At 33.2% G+C, this 24,204-nt stretch overlaps 2 protein-coding genes across 2 annotated transcripts in view; both read left to right on the plus strand.

Moving 5' to 3' along the window:
* Positions 1–13,443, plus strand: LOC124355444 (protein JTB). Its single transcript, XM_046806586.1, has 4 exons — positions 1–112; positions 9,312–9,460; positions 10,668–10,762; positions 13,307–13,443. Exons 1-3 carry the CDS (start codon positions 57–59, stop codon positions 10,757–10,759), a joined length of 297 nt encoding a protein of 98 aa, XP_046662542.1. The 5' UTR covers positions 1–56; the 3' UTR covers positions 10,760–10,762; positions 13,307–13,443.
* The window catches only part of LOC124356014 (glutathione S-transferase C-terminal domain-containing protein homolog), a 15,666-nt gene continuing 4,768 nt past the window's right edge, over positions 13,307–24,204 (plus strand). The window contains 7 exon segments of the mRNA XM_046807160.1: positions 13,307–13,480; positions 16,856–17,153; positions 18,016–18,265; positions 18,267–18,608; positions 19,624–19,792; positions 21,837–22,049; positions 22,940–23,050. Coding sequence (XP_046663116.1) covers positions 16,856–17,153; positions 18,016–18,265; positions 18,267–18,608; positions 19,624–19,792; positions 21,837–22,049; positions 22,940–23,050 — 1,383 coding nt within the window. The 5' untranslated portion in view covers positions 13,307–13,480.

Genomic DNA, 24,204 nt, shown 5'->3' on the forward strand with positions numbered 1-24,204 from the left:
ATAATATCTGTGTAACACTTTTTTAAGTAATTTAAGAAAACGATAGATTATTAGAGATGATCGAATCATGTTCTAAACAACGCATGCTTTTAGGAATTATTTTCCTTGGTGGGTAAGTAAGTTTATTCTTGGTTAGATTTTTATCTCAGTAATTTCCAAGGTCCAGTCTCTGGTAAACTAGTATTTAACATCAAATGTTCTTGTCAATTTGCGATGTTTCTGGAGGTTCACCTTTTTACTCAGGCATTCTGGTAAAGCCTTAATGTCGCTGAAAATAACCTGAAAAATGAAAGGAATGACCTTCACCAGATCATAGATGATCCAATTAATTGTTTCTGAAGTAATGTCTTAGCACCTAAAGTACTATCAGTCCTAAGTTACTGTTGCAAAGAGTTAAAGTTGACTGACTATCTCAGTCTGATTATTCTTTATAAGAACAAGTATTAGCACCCAAGTGAAACTGCGTCTAGATTCCATCCTACTTTCATAACTAATCCTCTACAAAATCTGTATTAATTTTATAAGGAAAGATAAATACTTTAAATACAAAAACAAATTCTTTTAGAGTTTTGCTTAAAAAGAATCCAATACAGGTTTATGGTAATTGTGAAGTTAACTGCCAACCTGACAAAATGCAAGCTTTGTGTTATTAACACAAGCTATTGTCTTCCTGAACAAACAATATGAGATTTCAATGGGTGATTTCAATTAGTTGGAACACCTGATGAGACAGTGATTACTGCTTTAAGGTTAAGGTTAGGTAGCCGGGACGACTGTTGTGTGTGGCGGCTGCAAATTTTTTACTCTTCAATTAAAATCCGCAAAAATCCTGATAAATCAGTAAATAAGTGCTACTTTTTCAGTTTGATTCAGTATTATATAAACAAATCTACATTCTGAACAATAAATTTCTGCTTTTTACTAAAATTTTCGACAAAACATAAAAAAACGTGCTCAGTCAAGATATAGGTTATGAAGAAGTTCGTACCACATTAATAAAGAAATTCAATTCTGGATAACTGCAGGTCACGCAAGTACAACTAAAAACTGCCTTCCTTTTGCTTGGAAATATCTTTCTTCAACCTCGAAACCTTAAAACTTCCATTTTATATCCATACACACCAGCTGAAACCCACATCACTCTGAACCGGGAGGGCCGGAACTTTTTCAAAATTAAAAAAAAAACCCAATTGGTCATGAATCTTTTCTAAACTAACAACATTAATCATTTTCATTTCAAAAAAATCACAAACATTAAAAATTGTTCCAGGAACTTAGCTGACTCTTGAACAGCATAATTTCCTGATTGTTGTATAGTTACATTAGGACTAATTTAGGACTAGGCCTATCTGGCCACTTACCTACATAGTTAGTTTTAGGAATTCAAAATCACACAATTAAAGCTTTTGATCAAATTTGGACTAATATAAGACTAGGCCTATCTGGCCACTCATACAATAAGTTAGTCTAGACTTTCTCGTTGTTAACTTACTACTAATTGACAAAAAGCTACCCAACGCTAGGCTAGTTTTTAAGTTATTTAAAGTTACTTAAGCTCATCAAGAAAATGATTGTTGAAACCTGTTGTAAATGTAGAGAGCCCATTGATGAAAACAAAACCGACTCAATAGCCTGTGACATATGCTGTAAGTGGTTCCATGCAGACAAAGCATGTAGCAAACTAAAAAAAAAAACACTTTTTGTTAACATTAGGAAAAATGACTACTGGGTCTGTCCTATTTGCATAGAATACTACCACAATTTAAATTTAAGCTTAAAAAAAAATCTTGATGTAATAGGCCTTCTTAGGGACAATGAAAAGAAAATCAATGATCTAAAAACTCAAAACGAAACTTTGTTATTGGAAAAAGAAACCTTATTAGAGGATCTTGGTCTTAAGGAAGTAGAGTTAACGAGACTGAGGCAAGTAGTCATGGACATGACTGAGGAGGGAGTGAATGGCGGTTTGAAACGAGTGGAGGGAGGTTAAGGGGCATAGGGGTGTAGCTGGTGCGAGTGTTGGGGGGGCTCGCCAGCCGGAATGTGTGGTTAGGTTGGTTTCAGACAGTCATGGGAGGGGCTGTGGTGACCGGCTGAGAGGGTCAAAAATTGGGGATAAATTTCAAATTTTGGAAGATGTGCAACCTGGTACTTCTTTCATGTCCATGATAGACCGAGCGGGTGAGGTAACCAAACAGGCAGGGGACTCTGATTTTGTACTCATGGTAGGGGGGTCAAATGCCATTTCAAACCAAACAAACTTGGAACTGGGCTCCGGGTTGGACAATCTTGCGGAAGGGCTCAAGGGAAGGGTGCTGTGGGTCGAAACACCCTACAGATTCGACAGCCCGGACAAAAATGAAGTAATAAAAAAACAAAATGAAATCATACAACATAAATGTAAACTAAATAACTGGGCGTTCCTAAACATAAATTTAATGTTAGATAGGACTTGCTTTACTAGACATGGCCTACACCTTAATAAAACGGGCAAGGATGTCCTAAACGACCTAATAAATCAACTATCTCTCACTAGTCAGTCCAAAAAAAGCACTGGATGAAAAAAACGCAAAAATTAGACATGACCCTGGAAAACACATAGATAACCACAAGCCGATATATCCAACGACGGGACAGAAGGCTAAATTGGGGAAAAAAGCTTCATCTAACAATATAACAGGGTCCTGTAAAGTAATTCACCTAAACATAAGGGGCATTCTTGAAAAAATAACACAAACTGAAATATTTTTGGATGACAATAAACCTGATTTTTTCTTAGTCTCTGAGCATGGTCTTGAAGATTTTAAAAACATGTTGAAAATACAAAATTACACTTTGCAAAACAGTTTTTGCAGGGAAGGGATGAGAATGGGAGGAGTTGCAATCTATAAGCAAAATCAGTCTAAACTAAAAGTTCTAAAAATAACCAGCATTGGCAATAAATTATCTGAGAACAAGAATTTTGAATGCTGTGAAATAATAACCAAAGTAGATGATAAGAAAACCATTATTGGCATCCTATATAGGAGCCCTGATGGAAACATTGACATATTCCAAAACAAATTAACACTTTACCTCTCTAAATTAACACCAAAAGAGAACAATATAATACTAGGTGGTGATTTCAACCTGAATATATTGTGTGAAAATAAAACCATATTAGATTTTAAAAATAATTTAACAAGTTTTGGCTTGAATCTAACTGTAAAAGAGGCCACCAGAGAAACTGATACCTCTGCTACTTGTATCGACAACTTCATTACAAATTTTGAAAAACACAAAAACGAAGTAATCGAACCACTCCTATCTGATCACCATGCCATATCACTAAATATTGATACTCACAAAGGGAAAAATTGTAAAACTAAAAAACAAATAAGAAGCATGAAACAGAATAACTTAGATGAATTAAAACTTAGACTGAGAAATGAAGATTGGAGAGATTTTTATAACGCCCTAAATATAAATGACAAATATGGAGCTTTTATCAAAACTTTTGCATACCACTACAATATAGCCTGCCCTTTAAAAGAAGTTACCATAAAAGAAAATCACAGAATTAAATGGATGAACAATGAAATAAGCAATTTAAAGAACAGGGCATATGAATTGTTTAATAAATGGAAAATAAACAAAAATTCAGAAAACAGACAGAAATACAATTCAGCCCTTGAGACTTACAGATTAAGAATTAAGTCAACAAAAGCAGAATGGTTTAACAAAATAATAAATGAATCTGACAACAAACAAAAGGAATCCTGGAATGTTGTAAATAATTTTAGAGGAAAGAGCACTGATAAGATAACAAATATTGAAATAATTAATGGAAACAAAAAAATAAATCACCCAAAGCAGATTGGAGAATTTTTTAACAATTACTTCATAAACATTGCAGACCAAATAAATGAAAATTTAAACTATTGCTCTGATGACAATGACGGTCCAAACATAGACCCTAACACAAAACTAGAATCTTTCAGGCCCATAGATGATAGAATACTAAAAAAACTTTTTTTCAAAACTCAAACCGAAAACATCGGCCGGAGTGGATGGTCTATGTATGAAAGCTATTAAATTCTGTCAAAAGGAACTGACTAAACCCCTTGTGGAGTTGGTGAATGCCTCCATAAACAGCTGCACCTTCCCGGATGCCTGCAAGGTGGCCAAGGTGAGGCCTCTTTTCAGAAAGAAGGGTGATGAGTCCGATGTCTGCAACTATCGTCCAGTATCGCTCCTTCCGGCAGTATCCAAAATCATTGAGAGGGTAATCTGTGACCAGCTGACTCTCTACCTTGAGGAAAATAAACTCCTGGTGGAGAGGCAGTATGGCTTCAGAAAATCCAAATCAACCAAACTGGCCTTAATTGATTTTGTAAATGGTTGCATTGATGCGGTCGAGGCTGGTGAGACGGTATTCGGCTGTTTTGCTGACCTATCGAAGGCCTTCGACTGTGTCAATGCGGTCATCTTATTGAAGAAATTATCAGCACTGGGCGTTCAAAATTCTGCCATCGCATGGCTAACCTCATACTTGACCAATAGGTATCAGGTAGTGGAGGTTCTCAGCACAACCAAATTCAAAATTAAATCCACACTTTCACGACCCAGTTTGATCCGAAATGGCGTGCCACAAGGTTCAATCCTGGGCCCTTTGCTTTTCCTGGTTTATGTAAACAACATAACCAGTAAGATTCCAGTGGAAAATCTTTACATGTTCGCTGATGACACTACCCTAGTTACCAGGCACAGAGATTGTGGAGTCCTGGAATTAGAATCCTTCATCAAAGCAAACAATCTAGCCCAATTTTTTGAATCAAACCACCTCAAACTCAATCAAGAAAAAACAAAATGCATTTGCATCCAAACAAAACAAAAGAAAAATTCAAAAAATTCCTGGACTCCCTAGCTTGTGCATTGGTGACAGGGAGATGGATGTCACAAAATCAGCAGAACTGCTGGGGGTGATATTGGATGATGGGTTGGACTGGAATGAACAGTTGGTCAAAATTGAAAGCAAATTAGCCAAAGGCGTTTTTGTCCTTCGAAACCTTGCAAAACTCAAAAACAACCAATTGGAAAAATCTGTATACCACTGTTTGTTCGAGTCTCACATCTCTTACTCAATCATCCTGTGGGGGGGCTCAGCCTCAAATCTCAAACGAATTTTTACTTGGCAAAAAAAGGCCATCAGAGCCATGTTGGGCTTGCCTCCCCGCTCACATTGTAGTGATCACTTCAAAAACCTAAAAATATTAACAGTTCCATGTCTATATATTTATGAATGTGCCTGGTACATAAAATCTCAAAACTTAGAATTTATAAACAATAGTCATAATTACAATACTAGATTTAAGAACAATTTCTCAATGCAACATAGGCTTACTCTTTTTGAAAAAAAACCAAATTTCTCTGGACTAAAAATTTATCAAGTTTTACCACTAACAATAAGAACAATCAATTGTAACAAAAAATTCAAGAGTGAGCTAAAAAATTTCCTAATAGATCAATCCTTCTATAGCATGGAACAATTTTTTGATCATTGTAAAGGGCTGGAACACCCCACCCTACCCTAAACACTGTCCCTCCTATTCAGGGCAGTTTTGGACCTGCAGAAGCCCTAAGATGGGCCAACTTCCTGCGGAAACAAAAGTATAAGTATAAGTATAAGTAAGTGTAAATGACAAATAATGAGGTTATAGAACATTAAAGTGTAACTACTTTTATCGCACAGAGTAATATTTCATTGTTCTAAGGGTGTCACATGGTCTTGTTATGATGCCTACCTCTTGTTTGTTGCTGTTGACGTCAGCCGTCATGCCATCTTTGGATAAAGAAAATAACATTAATGTTAAAATCAGAGGAATTTGATCAAAATAAAAGTGGTTTTTGTTAATTTAGACCTGCTAAGAATAAAAGTTTATATCAGCCTGACACAAGTGCCTTCGGCCATCAGCACAAGCTGTGGGGTGTTGCCCAGCGTTGGTGGCAATAAATGAAAAACATCCCTTTAGGTGCTACCTATCAGTAAAAAATCAAATTCTAAATAGTGTGATCATGGATGCCTCCAGCCATTACTGATTTATTGGAAACACAACTTGAAAAAACACAAATATTGCAAATTCTTGTATAACCATAACTTCCTACAATCTTGCAAGAAAAGTAGTTCTACTTAAAATGTTCTAAACCTCAATATTGTCATTTTAATACTCTAAAACCTTATATTGTTTTGTTCAAAGGATATATAGCAATATGTTAATAACATCAGTGGTGCATTTGTTTCCGGTGTTGATAAAAACAAATTTCAAAATAATGCTTCTACAAATCAATAAATAGTTTGAAAACAGAAGTTTAATAAAAAAGCATAACTAACGTAATTATAACTTCATATGTACCTTACACACCATGCGGTAATTTCCAATCATGTTAAAATAGATTTCTTGATTTAAAAATAACATATCATTACACAATGAACTTATCTGTCTACTCTCACTTGAAAAAAAAAAAAAACACGTTGACCAATTAAAATTGAATAAATTAATTTCCTAATATGTTAACTGTTCATGTAATCCGCAATCTAACACGTAAAAAAACTTTCAAAATTAATTAACTTTACTAGTGTTAATGTGCTGCAATTGAGTAATATGAGTAGACACCATTGTTGAAGAGACTGCACGGACCGTTAGATGGTTCTGACCACAGAACACTCATATGTAAGCTATCAGGAGCAGATAATGGTGAAAATCATAGATAACAAGAAACACAGTACACAAATATAGCCATAAATTTACATTTACATTTCAAGTATTAAAAAGCAATGTTATTTGTCCCCCTAAAACCGTATATATTTTTGTTCAGGAGAATGAGCAGAATACATAAATAACGTTAAAATTTTGATTGGCTATTTAGACCGTTAACTCCACTGATACCAGTTTTGTATTAACATCATAATATAGTATAGTAGACTATATAACTAGAATGTGTATGCCAAGTTTTATCAAAACCGGCTTGTACCTTTTAGAGTTACGGGGCCATCTCTAACCTATGGTTTGCTCTTAATCTGTAAAATCAATCTAGCTCCAAAATAGGTGCAGTCTAAGAATGAGCCTTGTATTATAATATATACTAGACTGTGTATGCAAAGTTTAATAATTCGACTCGTACGTTTTTGATGTACAGGACCATCCCTAGATTTTTTAAATGTTGGCTTTTGAAATATAATCCCGAAAATAGTTGCTTATAACAACAAAGGAATACCATAGCCTGGCATTTTCCATATACAGTAGCCTACATTGTTGGAGTTTAAACTGATTTGGCTCATCTCAAGAGTTTCTACCATCTGAAAAGCTGTCCATTTCTGGCACAAATTTTAATTCTCTGTGTTTCATTAACACAGTTAGGATAATATGGAGATGGTTTCACACACCAGTGGGTTATAATTATATAACTGTTTGATTAATAATTAATAAATCAAATTTTAAAAAATCTCTAAAAATTTGATACAACTTTTAACATAGTGGAGCCCTATATTGATATATACAAAATGACTGTTTTCGTGGTATTTTAGTAAAGAATCTAATTTTAAAATAACATGGAGACTTGAAATAAGTCTTATTAGATTAATACAATCTTTCTATGTCCTGGGCCTATTAGGACCTAGATTTAAAGGGCCTAAATCTTATTACAACAACTTAAAAAAAAAAAATATTTTATAAATTCCTCCTTTTTATAATAAGTTTGTAATATTTTATTGCTAATAATTAATCTTAAAAGTACATATAATTAAATTTTTTTGTAACACCAGTTTTCAAAAACTCCCTTTTTTAAAATATAGCACTAATAAAAAAGTTAATATTTATACTTCTATATATATAAAAATGAATGTTTGTATGTTTGTCCTTTATGGAATCGTGAACTATTGGACCGATCATGATGAAAATTTGTACGTATATGTATTTTTCCACGGAGAAGGTTTATAAGCTATGCCCATCCCTTTCCCGATTCAGGATTCCGCCCCACTGGTTACAGAAATACCCATAAGAAATGCATTGCAGCAAACATATGTTAACGTCTTTTCAAATTTTTAATCAGCTGTTCTTTGTAAACATATATTACACTTATAGTTTTAAAGCATAGAGTAAGCTTAAGAGAAACGACAAATTTTGTTTAAACTGTTTTTGCAATCACTGTTAAACATAGACTTTACTATCCAGATAATACAATTCAAATTTGACGTAAAAATTCACCTTTAACTGCAATATTTATTTAATATAAACCATGCTCATGCTTGATCAGAAGAGTAATGCAGATATCATAATTACTATCTTACGTTGGCTACAAATATAAAGAATGTTATAAAATCAACCTTAGTTGTTTTTTTTGACAGAAGTATGGTTCTCAAAACTCCGTGTGTACATATTCTCTCGATCGAGACAACAAAGCAAGCTCAATCGTGGCATCGGAGATATAACTAATTTAATCTAAAATTTATTATAGTAAAAAAAAAAATTTACTAAGTAATATAAGGACTTCGGTTCTTAAGATTTGCGTGCGAAGCCGTGGGTAACAGCTAGATAGAGGCAGGAATATGGTACCTTCATAATACGCCCAAGAGGCTCACGATGGAACGACTATCAATTATCTCAGCAATGTTTAGAATGTGATAGAAAAAGAATAAGTGAATATAGTGTACTGTTTTCAACGGGAAATTGCGTGCGAAGCCGCGCGGGCAACTTTTGCAAAAAATTATTGAAATGCGCAGCAAAGCGCGCCGGGCCCGCTAGTACTTTTTAAAGATTTCTTTAGTAGTAAATATGTTTCAAACAAAACATTCAGCATGTATACCAATACAGCATCATACATACACATGCTTTCCGAGAACTCCGCTTTATTCCTTCAGGATGATCAAATCAAATCAAAATTGTTTATTGCCTTATCAAGCCTTCTGTGGAACATATGAGAAATCCATAGTGTTATTGTGTCTTCTTGGGCAGGAAAGCAAGATGACCATGAAAAGAAAGATGCTAAATAAAATAATATCAAGGGCCTTAATCAAGATATAGTCATCAGAACTCTCTCCAAGAGAATAACAATCGGGAATATATATGTAAACAAAATCAATCAACAGGTTTATTAAGATTGCACAAAATAACCTTGTGTGAAATTCATGAAAGAGCATTTAGACATGTTCATATTCATGTTATCATTGGAACACCATCAATTGTATTAATAATTATAAATTTAATGTAGAAGAATCTGTAGTATGGGATATAAATTTTTAAAATTTAAATTATCACAATAATAATTTTTTTCAGATTGACACTGTTTGTCCTGGTTATAGAGAGCAACTGGACAACAGGAAATGGACGATCTCTGCGAGTAACTGAAAAGAATGCTTCAGGTGCTGATTTGTGTTGGTTGACAGAGGATTTTGAGATTGTTGAAGAATGTCATCCCTGTTCAGGTTCGTAAACATAAAATATAAGTATAAAAAAAGTAAAAAACCTTGCAAATTTTTGTTTTACTAGTTTAAATTTTATTCTAATTTAATATTCAATGAGAGCATAGTTCTATTTGAGATCCAGCGCTGAGCTACGAAGAAACTGCAAATTCGTTTAGTAACCCTTTCCATAACAGATCCTCAATCAATAAGTCTCTAGTGTTTGAGACAATCCAATGCTGTAAAAAACAGCAACAATTGAAGATTGTGGAGGACGTTGTAGGCCTCAATCGGCAGCAAATGAAGAAAAGTCGTTAGATGTACTTAAAACATTTGTTGATGATCCCAGCACATTGGCCAGAAATGCCCTGAATGAAGATTACAATATAAGCATGCATCAATGTTCAATGTTTTATACAAATAGAAATATCCTCCTAAAAAGATAATTAGGCCAAGAAGAGGACGATTTCGACAGACGAAATGAAGTTTGCGAAATACTTGTAAGAAGTATGATAAAAATTCAACATGTTTTAACTTCAATACTCTTTTTGACGAAGCTACATTCTTATTAAATGGACACATAATAAACACAATTCGAGTGACCATTCAATGGTTGAAGGTCACATACAAACGTCTCAACAGGTGAATGTGTGGGCTGGAATAGTGAACATTATTGGACCGTTTATAATAGATGGTAATATAACAGATGAAATTTACTGGGACATGTTGAAATAACATTTTGTCAGTGGTGCGTACTCTTCTTTTCCAATTCAGTATTGTTTCAGCATTACAGTGTTCCAAACCATTAGCGTAGACGAACACGCATTCTGTTGTAGATCAAGTGTTTCCTAACCGTTAGATTGGTCACAGGGGTACGTTGAATAGCCTGTTAGGTCACCGGATCTAAATCATGTAGATTTTTTACTGAGCTTTATAAAAGAAAGAGTTTATAAAACTAAACTAGCCAATATTGAGCTATTGAAAATGTCATAAATGGAAGAGGTAAGACATGTAACACCTGAGATGCTACAAATTGTGACTGGTTTGTTTTTATCACAGTCGAATTGTGGAGAGCTGTTTATATACAGTGGAGATTTTTTATAGAGCATATTATTTTGTGAGTTGTATATTAGCTAGTAATAATTACCATTTTAACAGTTAAAAGTGCAGGGAAAACGTTTTGTTTATAATATTTTAATTCAATGTTGATACAAAATTTTTGGTTTTATAGATTTTGAAATTGCAAGCAAGAGCAACAAAATCTGCAGTGGAACTCATTTCAAGGAGGCATTAAATTGTGAAAAAATCAGGAAAGGTTTTTAGAAGGTAAGTTTTAAAATAACGCATTATATACAAATATAATTCAATTGAACTATGGAATTAACAAGTCAGAAATAAATGTCTGTACTATTTCAACTGATAAAAAAAAGGTTAGTCTTAGTGACCAGTTACAATATTATATACTGTAACAATTATTTTACAAATCACAATAACATGTGTAAATCATTAGTAGACCCATAGTTATGGCTGATAAATAGTATTCATTACAGTTCCTGTGTTAATTATAATTAAAAAATGTTACAAGAGCCAGTTATTCAAGAGTTTGATATAAAGAGATATTTTTTTCTTCATTATCTATTCCCTCAAACCAGTGATGATAGCATTCCACTTGAACTTTCCAACGTATACTTTTCGACAATAATCATGTATATAGTTTTATAGTGTTTTTAGTCCTATTTTTCAGTAGGCCTAATTTCTGTAATCGGTCACACTTGTTATAATAATAACTTTTTTAATTGAATGTTTTTAGTAACAATTTGTTTTGTGTTAAGATACACAAACAGCTATGTTTCATTTGCTCTCTATGACTTGTACAACCTGTTACATCAACGGTCATTAATTGAAACCTATTTTGTTCTATTTAGTTTGTGTATTTCCAATGTGATTTTACACTTTTCACAAACGTGTAAGTCATATATTCTTTTGTTAATCAAGTGTTTGACAGTGATAAGCTGTGTACATAAGTACATGTGTGAGTATCTGTGTTTATATATATATATATATATATATATATATATATATATTCATATATGATATTCATCTTTAGTAAATATGTGTAAAATATGAGTGAAAAACGTTAACTTCCTGTTGTAGCCTACTCGAGCAAAAGTGAAATGTTTTCAAACACTTAGACGTAGGAGAATCTGTAAAATGAAAAATGAAATGAAATGAAAATCTGTATGATGAACTAATGTAGGCAAAGGTACTGTTAACAGTTAGCAAAGGGCTTAAAGATCACTTCAGGATATCTGTACCGTATCCAAATAGAATCTAGTAAAAAACTTACAATCCGTTGTTCCCTTCCAAAACCAATAAACTATTTGATAGATGATGCACTTTGTGTGATTCTAACTAAAACGTCAAAGGGATGCTCCAATTATAGCAAAAAGCATTGTCTCATATAACAATCTAAGAAATTGGTCAATATTCAGCCATTGGTTGAAGTTTTTCCTGAAAGAAGCAATATGAATGAAGTTTAATTCATTATAGAATGTAAAAATAATGAAAATTATTCATTTCTATTTTCAGTAATTGAGATGCCAAAGTTTTAAGATTATAAAACAAAGCAAAACAACAAAACATTATTATATCCAAAGAAGGTTTTGCAAACTGGACAGTTTTGGTTTATACTTGAAGGTGCTACCCCAGAAAATATTTGCTACAAATTAGGAAAATTCAGCTACTGAATTCTAAACTGTCAAAAAAGGAATAGCCAATTGGGTTACATTCAAACAAAAGAGGCTCATAAAACTAACTTAGATTATCTGAAACTTGTATTTGATTTTATTTTTTAGTTTGACTATACTAATCTGTAGAATTTCATAGCGATTTCAATATGTTCTCTGTGGATTTTTTTTGTGTTGATCTTAACTTAAATCACCAAAAGATGCTTTTAAAATTTATGAGTGGAAGGTTCATACAGTTCTTGTAAGGTGAGGTGATCATGAGGTGACATTAAAATGCTTTTATTGTGCGTGCCAGGTCCCCATTTGAGTCACTCTTTTTTATTGGTGGAACTATCATAAAGGAGAGGATAATAGGTTTTCGGACATTTGCCATAGTCATATGTTACAAAATGTATAACATTACTTTTTGAGGAATAAAATCTATCCTCTTTATCAGGTATGAAGACAGTATATATATATACTATATATATATATATATATGCTTATCAATGTCAGCATTTTCTGTGGTATCGTGTTGTGTGTCATCTGAAACTATGAGACGGGAAGGTAATGGTCGGGAGGGGAAGGATAAAGGCAGTTGCCTCTGGCTCTATGTTTGAATCATAATCTTAATGTCATGGTGGGTGTATGAAATTTTATGGTTGAGGTTTGTTTGATTGTTAAAATCTTGTTCATTTTACTTTTAGTTTATTGCCGAACATTGTAGGTTTTAAGTACAAGTAAATGTATAAATGGTCTTCACACCGGACCAAGAGGATAGATTTCAATCCTTGAAACTTGATTACCATTTCAAACCTTCCATTGTCAACAACAAACTTTAAACAAAGGATAAAGGAGAGATTCTATTAATCGAACTTTTTAAATCCTGTATAGAATGAGATATTTATAAAATTGTACCGTCTTAGTCTGTAGTTTATTTAATACTTTTCTCATAGAAACTGGAATAAATTGGTTTTATAAACATCAAAGCATTTGTTTCTCATTACTATCAGCTGTACTGAAACAAGGTATATTGAGAATATCCTCTAGGTTTTTTGTAGAATATCATGAGTATTTTTACATTATTGTATATTAAAAATGTATAATGGTGTAAATTTGTAATATTTATTTTGTAATGTTTCAGTTGTGAGCGAGTCACTTGGCTGGAGGAAAAGAAGTTTTGGCAATTTGAAGGATTTATGTTCATGATTGGCTGTTTCTCGACCGCTACTGTTTACATGCGACAAAGAGTTCTAGATCTCAGGACATTGAGACGGATTCAAAGACAGATAGCCAACAGTGTTTAGTTTGTTTAATAGTGAGTGGGTTAATTCTCTCAATATTTACTGTAGACACTAACTTAATACACTGTCTTTCTTAACACCTTCAAACTCTATAACAAATTCACTTTTACCCTACTTACCCCTGATTGATTGATTTATTTATTTCCAAAATTTATGTACAGAGTAAAATAGAATACATAACAAATATCTTATAGGAAATTATCCCCACATGGGCATCAGCCTGTGTATGGGGAAACAAGTTCCTCAGTCTGCACTACCATCATACCCTCATTTATTAGTATACACAAAAACCAACATTATCACATTCAATAAAAATTGCTACGATTTAGAAAGAAGAGTAATCTGCCTTGAGCATTAATTAGGTCTTGGATTGTTAACTCACTGCTAAGATCCATACACTAGATGGGAGGTGCTTGATGTACATGTGCTGGGTGGATGTAATGTGCACCATTTCCAAACAATTTGATTTCTGATAAGACAAGGACTTAAGAAAACTTGAGAATAGATGGTTAGTATTATTAGCCCACAAACAAATACCAAATAAATTGTGTCAGAGATAAAATAAATATTAGTTCTGGTCACTGAAGTGGAATGTTGGCCCTTCATGAAGATTATACAGTATATGTAAATAGTAAATTGGACATTACCCTCAATCACTGAAACTCATAGACAAGATAATACCTTAGGTCTCATGCACCTTTGACAAACGAATCTCTAACATCAATGAAATTGGCAAGTAATATCAGGATATCTATACAAAGTGAGAAAAAAGGTCATCGTCATGCTTCATGACCTTAGCTCTCCTACATTGACTTGAAATGCGGAATAAAGCACTATACCACTAATTTCAGTCATAGACTGAGTAAGTCTAGTAATTTTGGTTTGGAATCAATTTATAAAAGTAAAATTGCAACTTGCAGCGTTGAGCAACAAGTGTTGTTTTTGTTATCATAGATTCTTATTACCAGAAGTCTCGGGTTATCAAATCAAATCAAATCATTCTTTAATCACATATACATTGAGTACAGTGTCAAACACAAGCATAGGCGAAGTTGTATATAATTTTTCATGCTTTTGTGTTTATGAGATTAATGATTTGAAGAAAATTATTTAAATAATTAACAGGTATTAAGAACAATCATCAGAATGATATGTCACAGGAGAAGGGTTATATACTACAGATAGTAGAATTTGGAACTTTAAATATTTCATCATTGTTCTAAGTTTTCTTGATAAATCTCTTCTATTAGAAAGAGAAAATGAGTTTAGAAACGACGAATGTGCAGAGTACGTAGAAACCCTTCATGAGGTTAAGTGATTCAAAATGGATCGACGCATTTCAGTAGAGAGTGGCCTGCCATTTGGCAGCCATGCAACAGCCAGAAATCTAGAAACACATTTAATTTGTAAATCTTGGTGTAAAATTTTACAAACTGCAGATTTTGAGATGCCAAGATCTTATTATCAACTTCCATTTAGTAAATCAACAGCATTTGTTGGTTGCTGCATCAACATGTTTAATGTTTGCAAGATTTCTGGCATTACAGGCTCCACGGGTTACTCTCCATTCAAATACGGTCATCTTTGAATTGTCTAAACTACTATTATATCAGAGCATCTCGTCACATTATCTCCATGTCCAAGACGTTCAATCAACACTATGAAATGCAACACAAGCACATGTAGTAACATATGAAGCAGATAGTTGTGAGTCACTGATTCGTGATTTAAGCAAAGCGTTTGATTTAGTTGACCATTCGTTACTGTTAAGTAAACTACAGAGGCTGGGCGTCAGAGGTGAAGCTCATGATTGGATAGCATCGTATCTTTGCGGTCGATCTCAGCGAGTTGAAATCAGTTTTGTGGACAGCCAGGGTATTTTAAGAAGAAAGTGTTCTAATGATCTGGTCATTAAAATGGGAGTCCCCCAAGGGTCCGTGTTGGGTCCTCTTCTCTTCTTGGTATTTATTAACGATATTAGACATTGCACCCAAAAAGTCAGATCTTTGTATTTTTGCCGATGATACATCTCTTTTGGTCACAGCTCACAATCAAGTGGATTTAGAGATCAATGGTTTTGTTGAATCCAATGCTCTTCTTCAATGGTTTACCTCAAATGGCATGATTGTGAACACAGACAAGACCCATATTCTGAATTTCACACTTAGACGTAGTTTTGTGGACAACTTACAGGTAATGCTAGGGGAGTGCATGGTATCATGTGTGGACTCAGTGAGCTTTTTAGGTCTTCAACTTGACTGCAACCTGACATTTGAATTGCATATCAATAAAATAGTAAAAAAACTAAGTTCGTGTTTGTTTGCACTGAGAAAATTGGCTTCTTTCGCTAATTCACAACTACTACTAACTTTGTACTATGGCCGCTTTTATTCTCATCTTGTTTACGCAGTTCCCATTTGGGGAAGGAACTGCAGAACCAATTTCATTTTTAAATTGCAGAAGCAAGCTTTGCGGATTATTTTTGGGCTAAGTAGGCATCAATCTTGTAGAAATGTATTTAAAAACAACAACATTCTTACTTTCCCAAGCATATTTATTTATGAATCTTTAGTTTTTTTTAAAAAGAATGAATACTTTATGACACTAGCTAACACCAATTCAGATTATTCACTTAGAACCCGGCTTAACATTCCAGTTCCACAACATTCTACTTCTTTTTTTCAAAAAACACGTAACTTACAACTGCATTAAACTTTTCAACTCACTTCCAGATGCTTTAAAGGTGGATTGTTCTTTAACCTTGTTCAAAAATAACTTAAAACAGTTCCTCATCGACGGTTCCTTTTACAGTGTCCAGGATTTTTTTGCATAAATTGTAAATAGTAGACTAAATATAGTTTTGTTTTTTTTCTTTGATGTATACTTAGCATAACATGTAACACTGTATAAGTTAGTTAAGCTAGCCCTGTGTGTATACTTTAATGACGTTGCTAATGCATGAAAATGTTATTTTGAGCAATAAAGGATTTTGATTGATTGATTGATTTTTTGATTGGGTGGAGTGCAGTGAATTCCTTTTGGTGGTCTGTGTTGTTTCATGTAATAATCACAGCAAAGGGATATTTTTCTGACAAACTTTGTACTAAGGTTGTAATGTGTGTTTGTAGAAAATAGTAGATTGGTAAAAATTAAAAAAATATTGATAAATCATGGACTTTTTATGTTGCAATTAGTATCTGTAGAGAACCAATTAGAGGTAGTAGAGAACCAATTAGAGGTAGTGTAGGTTCAAATCCTGTATGTGATCACAGCACTTGGAATAGCCTATCTGTTTTGTTCCATACCAATAAAAACGTACTTAAAAAAAGAAGAAAAGAAAAATATTACATTTTGTTATTTTTTAAAATTTAGTTTTGGGTGCATTTCAGATGGCTAAGGTGTTTTTGGAAGTGTACAGTTTGTTGGATGAGATAGCCGAGGTGCCTGTACCGTCAGCAGTCTGTATATTCCTGATGTCTTATCTCCGGAGTCCCTCTAACATTGAGCTTGTGCTGGTGGAGAGTGAACGCGAAGCTGTGAGTCTGAGCGTGAATGTTGGAGCACTGCGGTACCGCTCTGTGACACAGGAAAGCTTGAACTCACCGATACGAGATTGTCACCTGCCCGTTTTTTTCTACCACAGACACAACCTCTTGTGTAGCTGGACTGTGTGCAGTGCTGCGGCAGGTTAGTCTTTAACTGTACACTTCTTTGTAACTATGAATAAATTATATACATGTGTTGGGGAGAAATTTAAAAAGGTTTTGCGACAAATTTGTAATTTTTTTAAAAAGAGCAATATTTAATGTTTCCAAAGAAGATTTTAATGGGGGTGATAAAACATCAATTTCATTATGTTGCATATAATTATTTTATGAGTAAAACATTTTTTAGTTTATATGTTTTCAGTTGTGAACTAATTTTTCATTTTTGAAGTGCTTTGTAATGTCTTAGGGTGATGATCTTGTTAACAGATTCATTGCTAATGTCTCCGATCGGAGACACGCTGAACTCACTCCGAGTGCTGCCATCTCTGATCGGAGACCTTCAACTATTGTTGCAATATATGCTAGAATTTTTTAGCATGCTTAATAATGAGTATTCTTTTTAGCAGTGAATGTGTTGATTGTAATAGGGTCAATATCACTTGAATATAGTATTTGATGTAATGGTAGTATTGGTATAGTATTGAAGCACAGCACATCAGGAAAGAGTTTCTTTTTTGTGTTGTTGGAAATACTAAGATCTATCAATACCACAGGTTTAGAGCTTAAAATTTATTAGCTATTAGCCTCCAATCCCAAATTTAAATTGATATCAATAATTTTTTTAAGAGTAAAGTGTACTGGAATTTCCCCCTTTTATTTAAATTTAAAAGTGGTAAAAATTGCTTCAAGTATTAATACCCAAAAAGAAAATAAAATGTAATGAATTTTGTGAATGAACTTAGTCATCTTGATATCTATGCTCTGCCTATTGCTATTTCTAATGATATGTTAATAGTTACAAATTTTAAACTGGAACTTGTTGTCTCACAGATAGTGAAAAAACAGTGGTGAAGAATGGCGACATCTCCTTGGTTTTAGGGAGGGCTGCCTGTTTGCCTGTGCGGAGGTCTCCCTTTGGACTAGGTTCTGTGAAATAGACATTATAGAAGTGGTTAAAGATCTTTCAAGTGACACCGTGCTAAATGTCAAGGTATTCGAGGTACCCAGACACTTAGCCAGGTTTGAAGAACACCTCAAACAGCCCGTCAGGATGCACAATGTGGACAAAACTACGAAAGAAGATGAACAGGGACTGTGTTGACCACGAGTTCGCCGAGGGTCATACGATGTCTCTTGCTGACCTCATGATAGTCCCATGTGTCCGTGTGATTTTCAAATTGCTGTCGGGTTTAACACTCGCACCGTTGATACCGTCTGTGCTGCGCTGGTATCAGCTGGTCATCAGTCAGGATCATGTCTCGGAGGCTCTGGATACCATCCAAGAAGTCCCTTCTCAATTCCCCGGTAACAGTGTGGACATCAACTGTGTGCTTCCGGAAGTTCCTCTACACAGTTTGTACAAAAGTGATCCAAAGAGGTATAAACCAAAGTGGAAAATATTTACACGCCAGGATGATGTTGACGCAGCTCTCAAGTAAGTAGTTCTGCTGTGCACCAATACTTACTAACTTATTAAATGTGACTTTAATTTATATTATTGTACTAAAAATTAGCATAGCTACAAAATCACAGTATAAGTCCTTTTTTTAATAGATAAATAAAATGAATGACATGCGGTGACATGACATTTATTTTCTTAGATCCACTTGAGTGCATGAGCAGAGATCAGATTAATATCAGCCAACAAGTTAGCAGCTTTGTTGCGGTGCTGGCAGAGTTCGCTAATAAATTTGTGTCATGTCGGATATCATTGTGCCTTTTTACTGTACAAAGCATATATTAACATGTATGTTTTCCAGTTCGCACCGCGTCAATACATTGCTTTAACAATTAAACCAATGATCTGGACTTTGACCTCTCAGATTTTCATGATATTTTGTATGGAAGTTGTACCTACCAAGAATTATTAAAATGTAAAATTTTACATTTTTCTGCCTTTTACGTTTTGAGTGACAGGCTTTCAAAAACCCACAAAAAGGTAATTTTTTATCACATCTCAGTTTTCTAAACAACGTAGCTAAAAAACTATTAAATCCAAGGAGCTCCAATTTGTCGAATTCTTTTCCATTTGAAATGATCTTTAATTTGATATATGACACTATATTGTTTGTATATTTTAAGTTTTTGTAATTTTCCCCAAAATGGTTTAAAAAAAACCCCAAAATAGTCCCCTTCAATTTTTTTGAACTTGAACTATAACTGACTACATATATGCAACATTTCAGAATGGGACATAAGTGGGTTCTTATTTAAAAAAATATTTTGTTACTGGAGTACATACAGGTATGGTGTGAGCAACCATTGCTATGTACAATAAGTAAGGTGCTGCATGTTGCAATCAGTTGAAGTGAAATTATACCCAATTTCTAGTCAATTTTTTACTTCTAATTTGGTTAAGTAGAATTCTTATTTCAAGAACTTGAAGTGTTAAATTCCCTGTGGAGACCCATTTATATAGATGTTAAACTGAAAGTTTCCAATCTGTAAAGAGTGGTGGAAGATCTAGCACTGGATTTGGAGTATGACCCTCTGCCGTTTGGTCATGAAGTGCCACTGGACTGGCAAGGGGTTCCGGGTGGTGTACAGCCTGATGTGCCTAGTGACAGATTGGCTAGGAAACGGCAACAGTTGGAGAACCTCTCCAAAGCTATTATCAAGGTAAATCACATATTATAAGCGAATCAATAATCATATAGTGAGTAATGTTACGATTAAGAGTAATCAAGCTTCCATTTTTCAGAATGAATGCTTCTTTGAATAAATTTCAAAATCATGCTATTTTGTTTGTGTAGGTATTATTTACTAGTGACATAGTATTATTAGTTCTAGTCTAGTATATTAGACTGTACAACATATCATACATGTGATTTTCCTCAGGAAGATGTGATCGGTTGTTTTCAGCAGTTGTGGATTTAGTTACTGCCAAGGTTTCATTTCAGACCCTTGAGGTTTTAAGTTTATGGCAGTTGTCCTGTATCTCTAATTTTAGTAAACTTTCCATATGTATATTAAAGTTGGGTTAATTACCATACAAAAATAGACAAACCTTTCAAACTGAAACAATTTCTTAGCGAAATATGGACACCATAGTTCTGTAAACTAGTAGAATAATTTTCTTATAAGTTATCCCAAATTGGCAAAGCTTAATCGAAATCAAACAAATCATCCAAATCTACCACTGTTAGCTATGCTATACCCAACTTATTACTTACTCATTATAAAAATTTCATCTTGTCTACTTTTAGAACTTAATTTTTTCTTAGATTATATTTTGAGACATTTTTTGGAAAATCTAACTGTTAATTTTAATTTTTAAATGTTAGTTAAATTATCATAATATAACTTTAATACCCTAAAATCTTAAAAAAGAGAAACTTTTTTTAAATATAATGAATTGGTACAAATTTAAAAGTTTCAATTGCATGGTAAAATTGTACTTTCATGGCAACAGGTTTTCGGATATTTAATTTAAAACTACTACAGTTTTTACCAAAATTGTAACAGTTAATGAGGAAAATTGTGTCTTCTACACTTAAAGCTTAACCTTGGAAACAATTAAAAAATAAATACTGTGCGTTTTACAGGGAAGTAGGCCTATTTTATGTCATCATACTTAGGGAGCAGAGGATTGCATATAGAGAGAAACGGCTCTTAATTAAAAAAAAAACTCCCCCATAACCTACATATTTACACAAGTTTATAGTGAGACAGCCTATAGTTATAGTATCAGTAGTTATGTTAACGCATTAAAAAAGTGTTTATGAATATTTTTTATGTGATTAACTATATTATGGAAACGCTGTGTTCTATTGGAATTTCAACTTAGGTGAGTGCGGTAACTAGTTTTCCTGTAATTGTGAGATAGACCGATAAATACCAAATGACAAACTGAAACAAGATTTGACTTTACTAGGTTAATGGAATAGAGAGAATCATAGTTTGAGCAGAAAATGATTAGCTGTGATAAATCCAGGCATGTAGATATGGTGAATGATTTCAAACACAGTATCGATAATGCATCAAAATATTTTATCAATCTTAAGTGTATATATTGTGTGTCAGTTGTTTGATACAGTGTGTATATAGTTAATTAATGACATAAACAACTTTATGCCAATTATATGTTATGTTGATATCATCCTAATAGTCATATTGTAGTTGTAACACATTCAAGTCATATTGTAGTTGTAACACATTCAAGTCATATTGTAGTTGTAACACATTCAAGTCATATTGTAGTTGTAACACATTCAAATCATATTGTAGATGTTTTTAAACAAAATATTAGAATGGTTTATAAGTACAAGGTAATACACAAACCAATACCCCAAAAAGTTGGGTGTTGCTATTGTCAATTGTAAGTTCTGCTAGAGTAGCCAGCACCAAAATAGTCCGTGATATTTGAGGCAGTGTTGCCATATCGCTGCTGACCACCAGCTGTTCTCTAATGACATTGATGTAGTTTCTACTATCTGTTGATTTACATGTTGTCTGCAAAACAGATCTATGAAAAAAACCTACATATATTGGTTTAAGGTGACAACTGATGTTTGTTTATTGCAAGAATGATGTGATTAATCAATAATTTGTCCTATACGTAAATCTGGCAACATCTATTTAGTTGCGGGCTGCTCTAGTTTGGGTATTTGCAGAGATTGGAGAATAAAGATAGATTAGTGATGTACATTCTTATATGTAACAGGTAGCAAGGCCGGGGGATACCATCGTTGACTTCTGCTGTGGCAGTGGGCACTTGGGCATTGTGGTGGCTCATTGTCTGCCTCAATGTCACGTAGTTCTGTTGGACAACAAGGAGGAGTCTCTGGCACGTGCCAAGGCCCGAGTCAGGGATTTGACCTTGTCCAATGTCACCGTCATACAGTGCAACCTCGATTATTTCAAGGGCTCTTTTCAGGTAAATAATTGAGTTCTTTAACCCTTCCTTGTCACCAGAGTTTGCTTTTGTCAGTAGCTTTTCTTCCATTTGTCAACTCTTTAAAATTCAGGTGTGTTGTTTTGTCAAGATACTGAAAAATTAGGTCATTATGAAAAAGTTTGAAAATTCCTTGAAGCAAAAATCATTGTATCATATCCAACACCGATTAATGGCCTTAAAGTTTTATGCCAATTTATGAAAGATGTGTTCTTATGTTTTAAAGACTGTGAGTTTCTTTTAGTCTACTAATAATGAAAGTATGGAAATCATATTTCTGACGATGTTTTAGGGTAGAAATATCCGTATATCTGATGACTCATACAATTTTTGTTCAACTCAGGATTTGATGTTTCAAACTCAGTTGAATCCAAATAGTAACAAGTTAATCTAACAATAAAAATATGCAATTATAAAAATAATTACTGAATGAGTGGTCTGCTTACTTTGCAGTTACAATCATTTACAAATTTCCCACATTAGTGCTATAATTTAAAGTGGTCTAGCTGATAAAAAATGTATAATAATACATATAATTTTGTTTGCAAGGCTTGCAAATTGCTGAGTAACCAATTTGGACCTTTAATGGCACCAAATCTGTGGTTAACTAATTTTAAAGATACACATATTTAGTATATTATAGCTTTATTTTCTACAAAGTAACATGAATACAATTTGTCGGTCATAGAGTATATAATTGATAATATTGTAATGTTTATATCATATTTATTGGGAAAATGTTACAAATAAAACTATTATGACAAGTTAACTTGCTATTGTTAAAATAGTAAATTATAGATAACCAAAACATAATAAAGTACAAATGTTGTGTTCTGGAAACACATAACTTAGATGATTGATGTTATGTTCAGATCGGAGTATCACTTCACGCTTGTGGCGTAGCCTCAGACTTAGTGATCCACAGTTGTCTGCAGCGCAACGCAACATTCGTCGTCTGTCCCTGCTGTTACGGTTCATTACAAGTAAGCCACTTGTGTATCAAAACATGTAGTTGAGAGTCATGTTTTTATTTTTTCACAAGACTTTATAATTTCATATTCCCTAATATTGTCCTTGACAGTTACTGTATGCTCATGCTATTAGGATCAGGACATACTTTATCTAGTAAATAATATCAGCTTATATTTTAATCTCATTATATTATTTTGCAATACTTCCAAAATCCTTACTTAAAATTTAAATATGAGTTGTGAAATTTAAATAAAAATTTTGTGAAGTTGTCTGACGATGGAATCCTTGATTCTAAAAGGCCTCGTAAAATTAAATTAATTATTGGAATATGTGTTGTAATTCACTAGTGGTGTTAAATTAAATATGAGTGTTAAATGTGTGCATTATTATTTAACCCTTTTAGTGCTAAGGGGTCTGGTGCATTGCCATACCCAAGAGTGCTACGCATTTTAGGGCATAAATGCAGAGTTTTAGTAAATTCCTTACTATTTCCTTAAGGGGGATTCTGCATCTAGAGATGGGTGTTTTTTTTTTATATTTACTAACATTTTATTATTTTGATGTATTTTTTCAATTCCCTACATGTAAAAACTAATATGTAAATACCTTTGGTGTCATATTTTAATTTTACTTGGATACAATAAAATAAATACTCGTTTTTATTTTGTAAAAACGTTAATTTTTAAAATTGATATTCCATAGCTGAATGACAATCAATTGTTATCCTGTTTATTTTATTTTGATGCTATTGACAGCTACTACATTTCCTATGTATTTTCATTGTCATACCCCAATAGATTTAAAATTCCATGGGCTTTTAAAAATTAAAAAAAAATATTTTCTCATTTTATTTTATTTGTATAATTAAAAAAAATAGGTTAGGTAAGCTGTAGAGTTATGAAAATACATAGGAATTTTTAGACATGATATGAATAATACCTGGAAAAAATTTCAGCTCTCTATGTATTATGGTTCTCAAGCAATATCAATTTTTATTCAAAGAAACCTAACTTTCGGAAAATCGCGATAAACTAAAATAGTTTCATTTCTTCAATGTAATCTACAAGTTTATATTAATACAACAATTTTATATAACATAATATTACATTAATTTGTTATTTTTACATAGGCCTATTAGAATTAGTATCCATAAATATTTTTTGTT

This window comes from Homalodisca vitripennis, chromosome 2, assembly GCF_021130785.1.
Source record: "Homalodisca vitripennis isolate AUS2020 chromosome 2, UT_GWSS_2.1, whole genome shotgun sequence".
NCBI classification, from domain to species: domain Eukaryota; kingdom Metazoa; phylum Arthropoda; class Insecta; order Hemiptera; family Cicadellidae; genus Homalodisca; species Homalodisca vitripennis.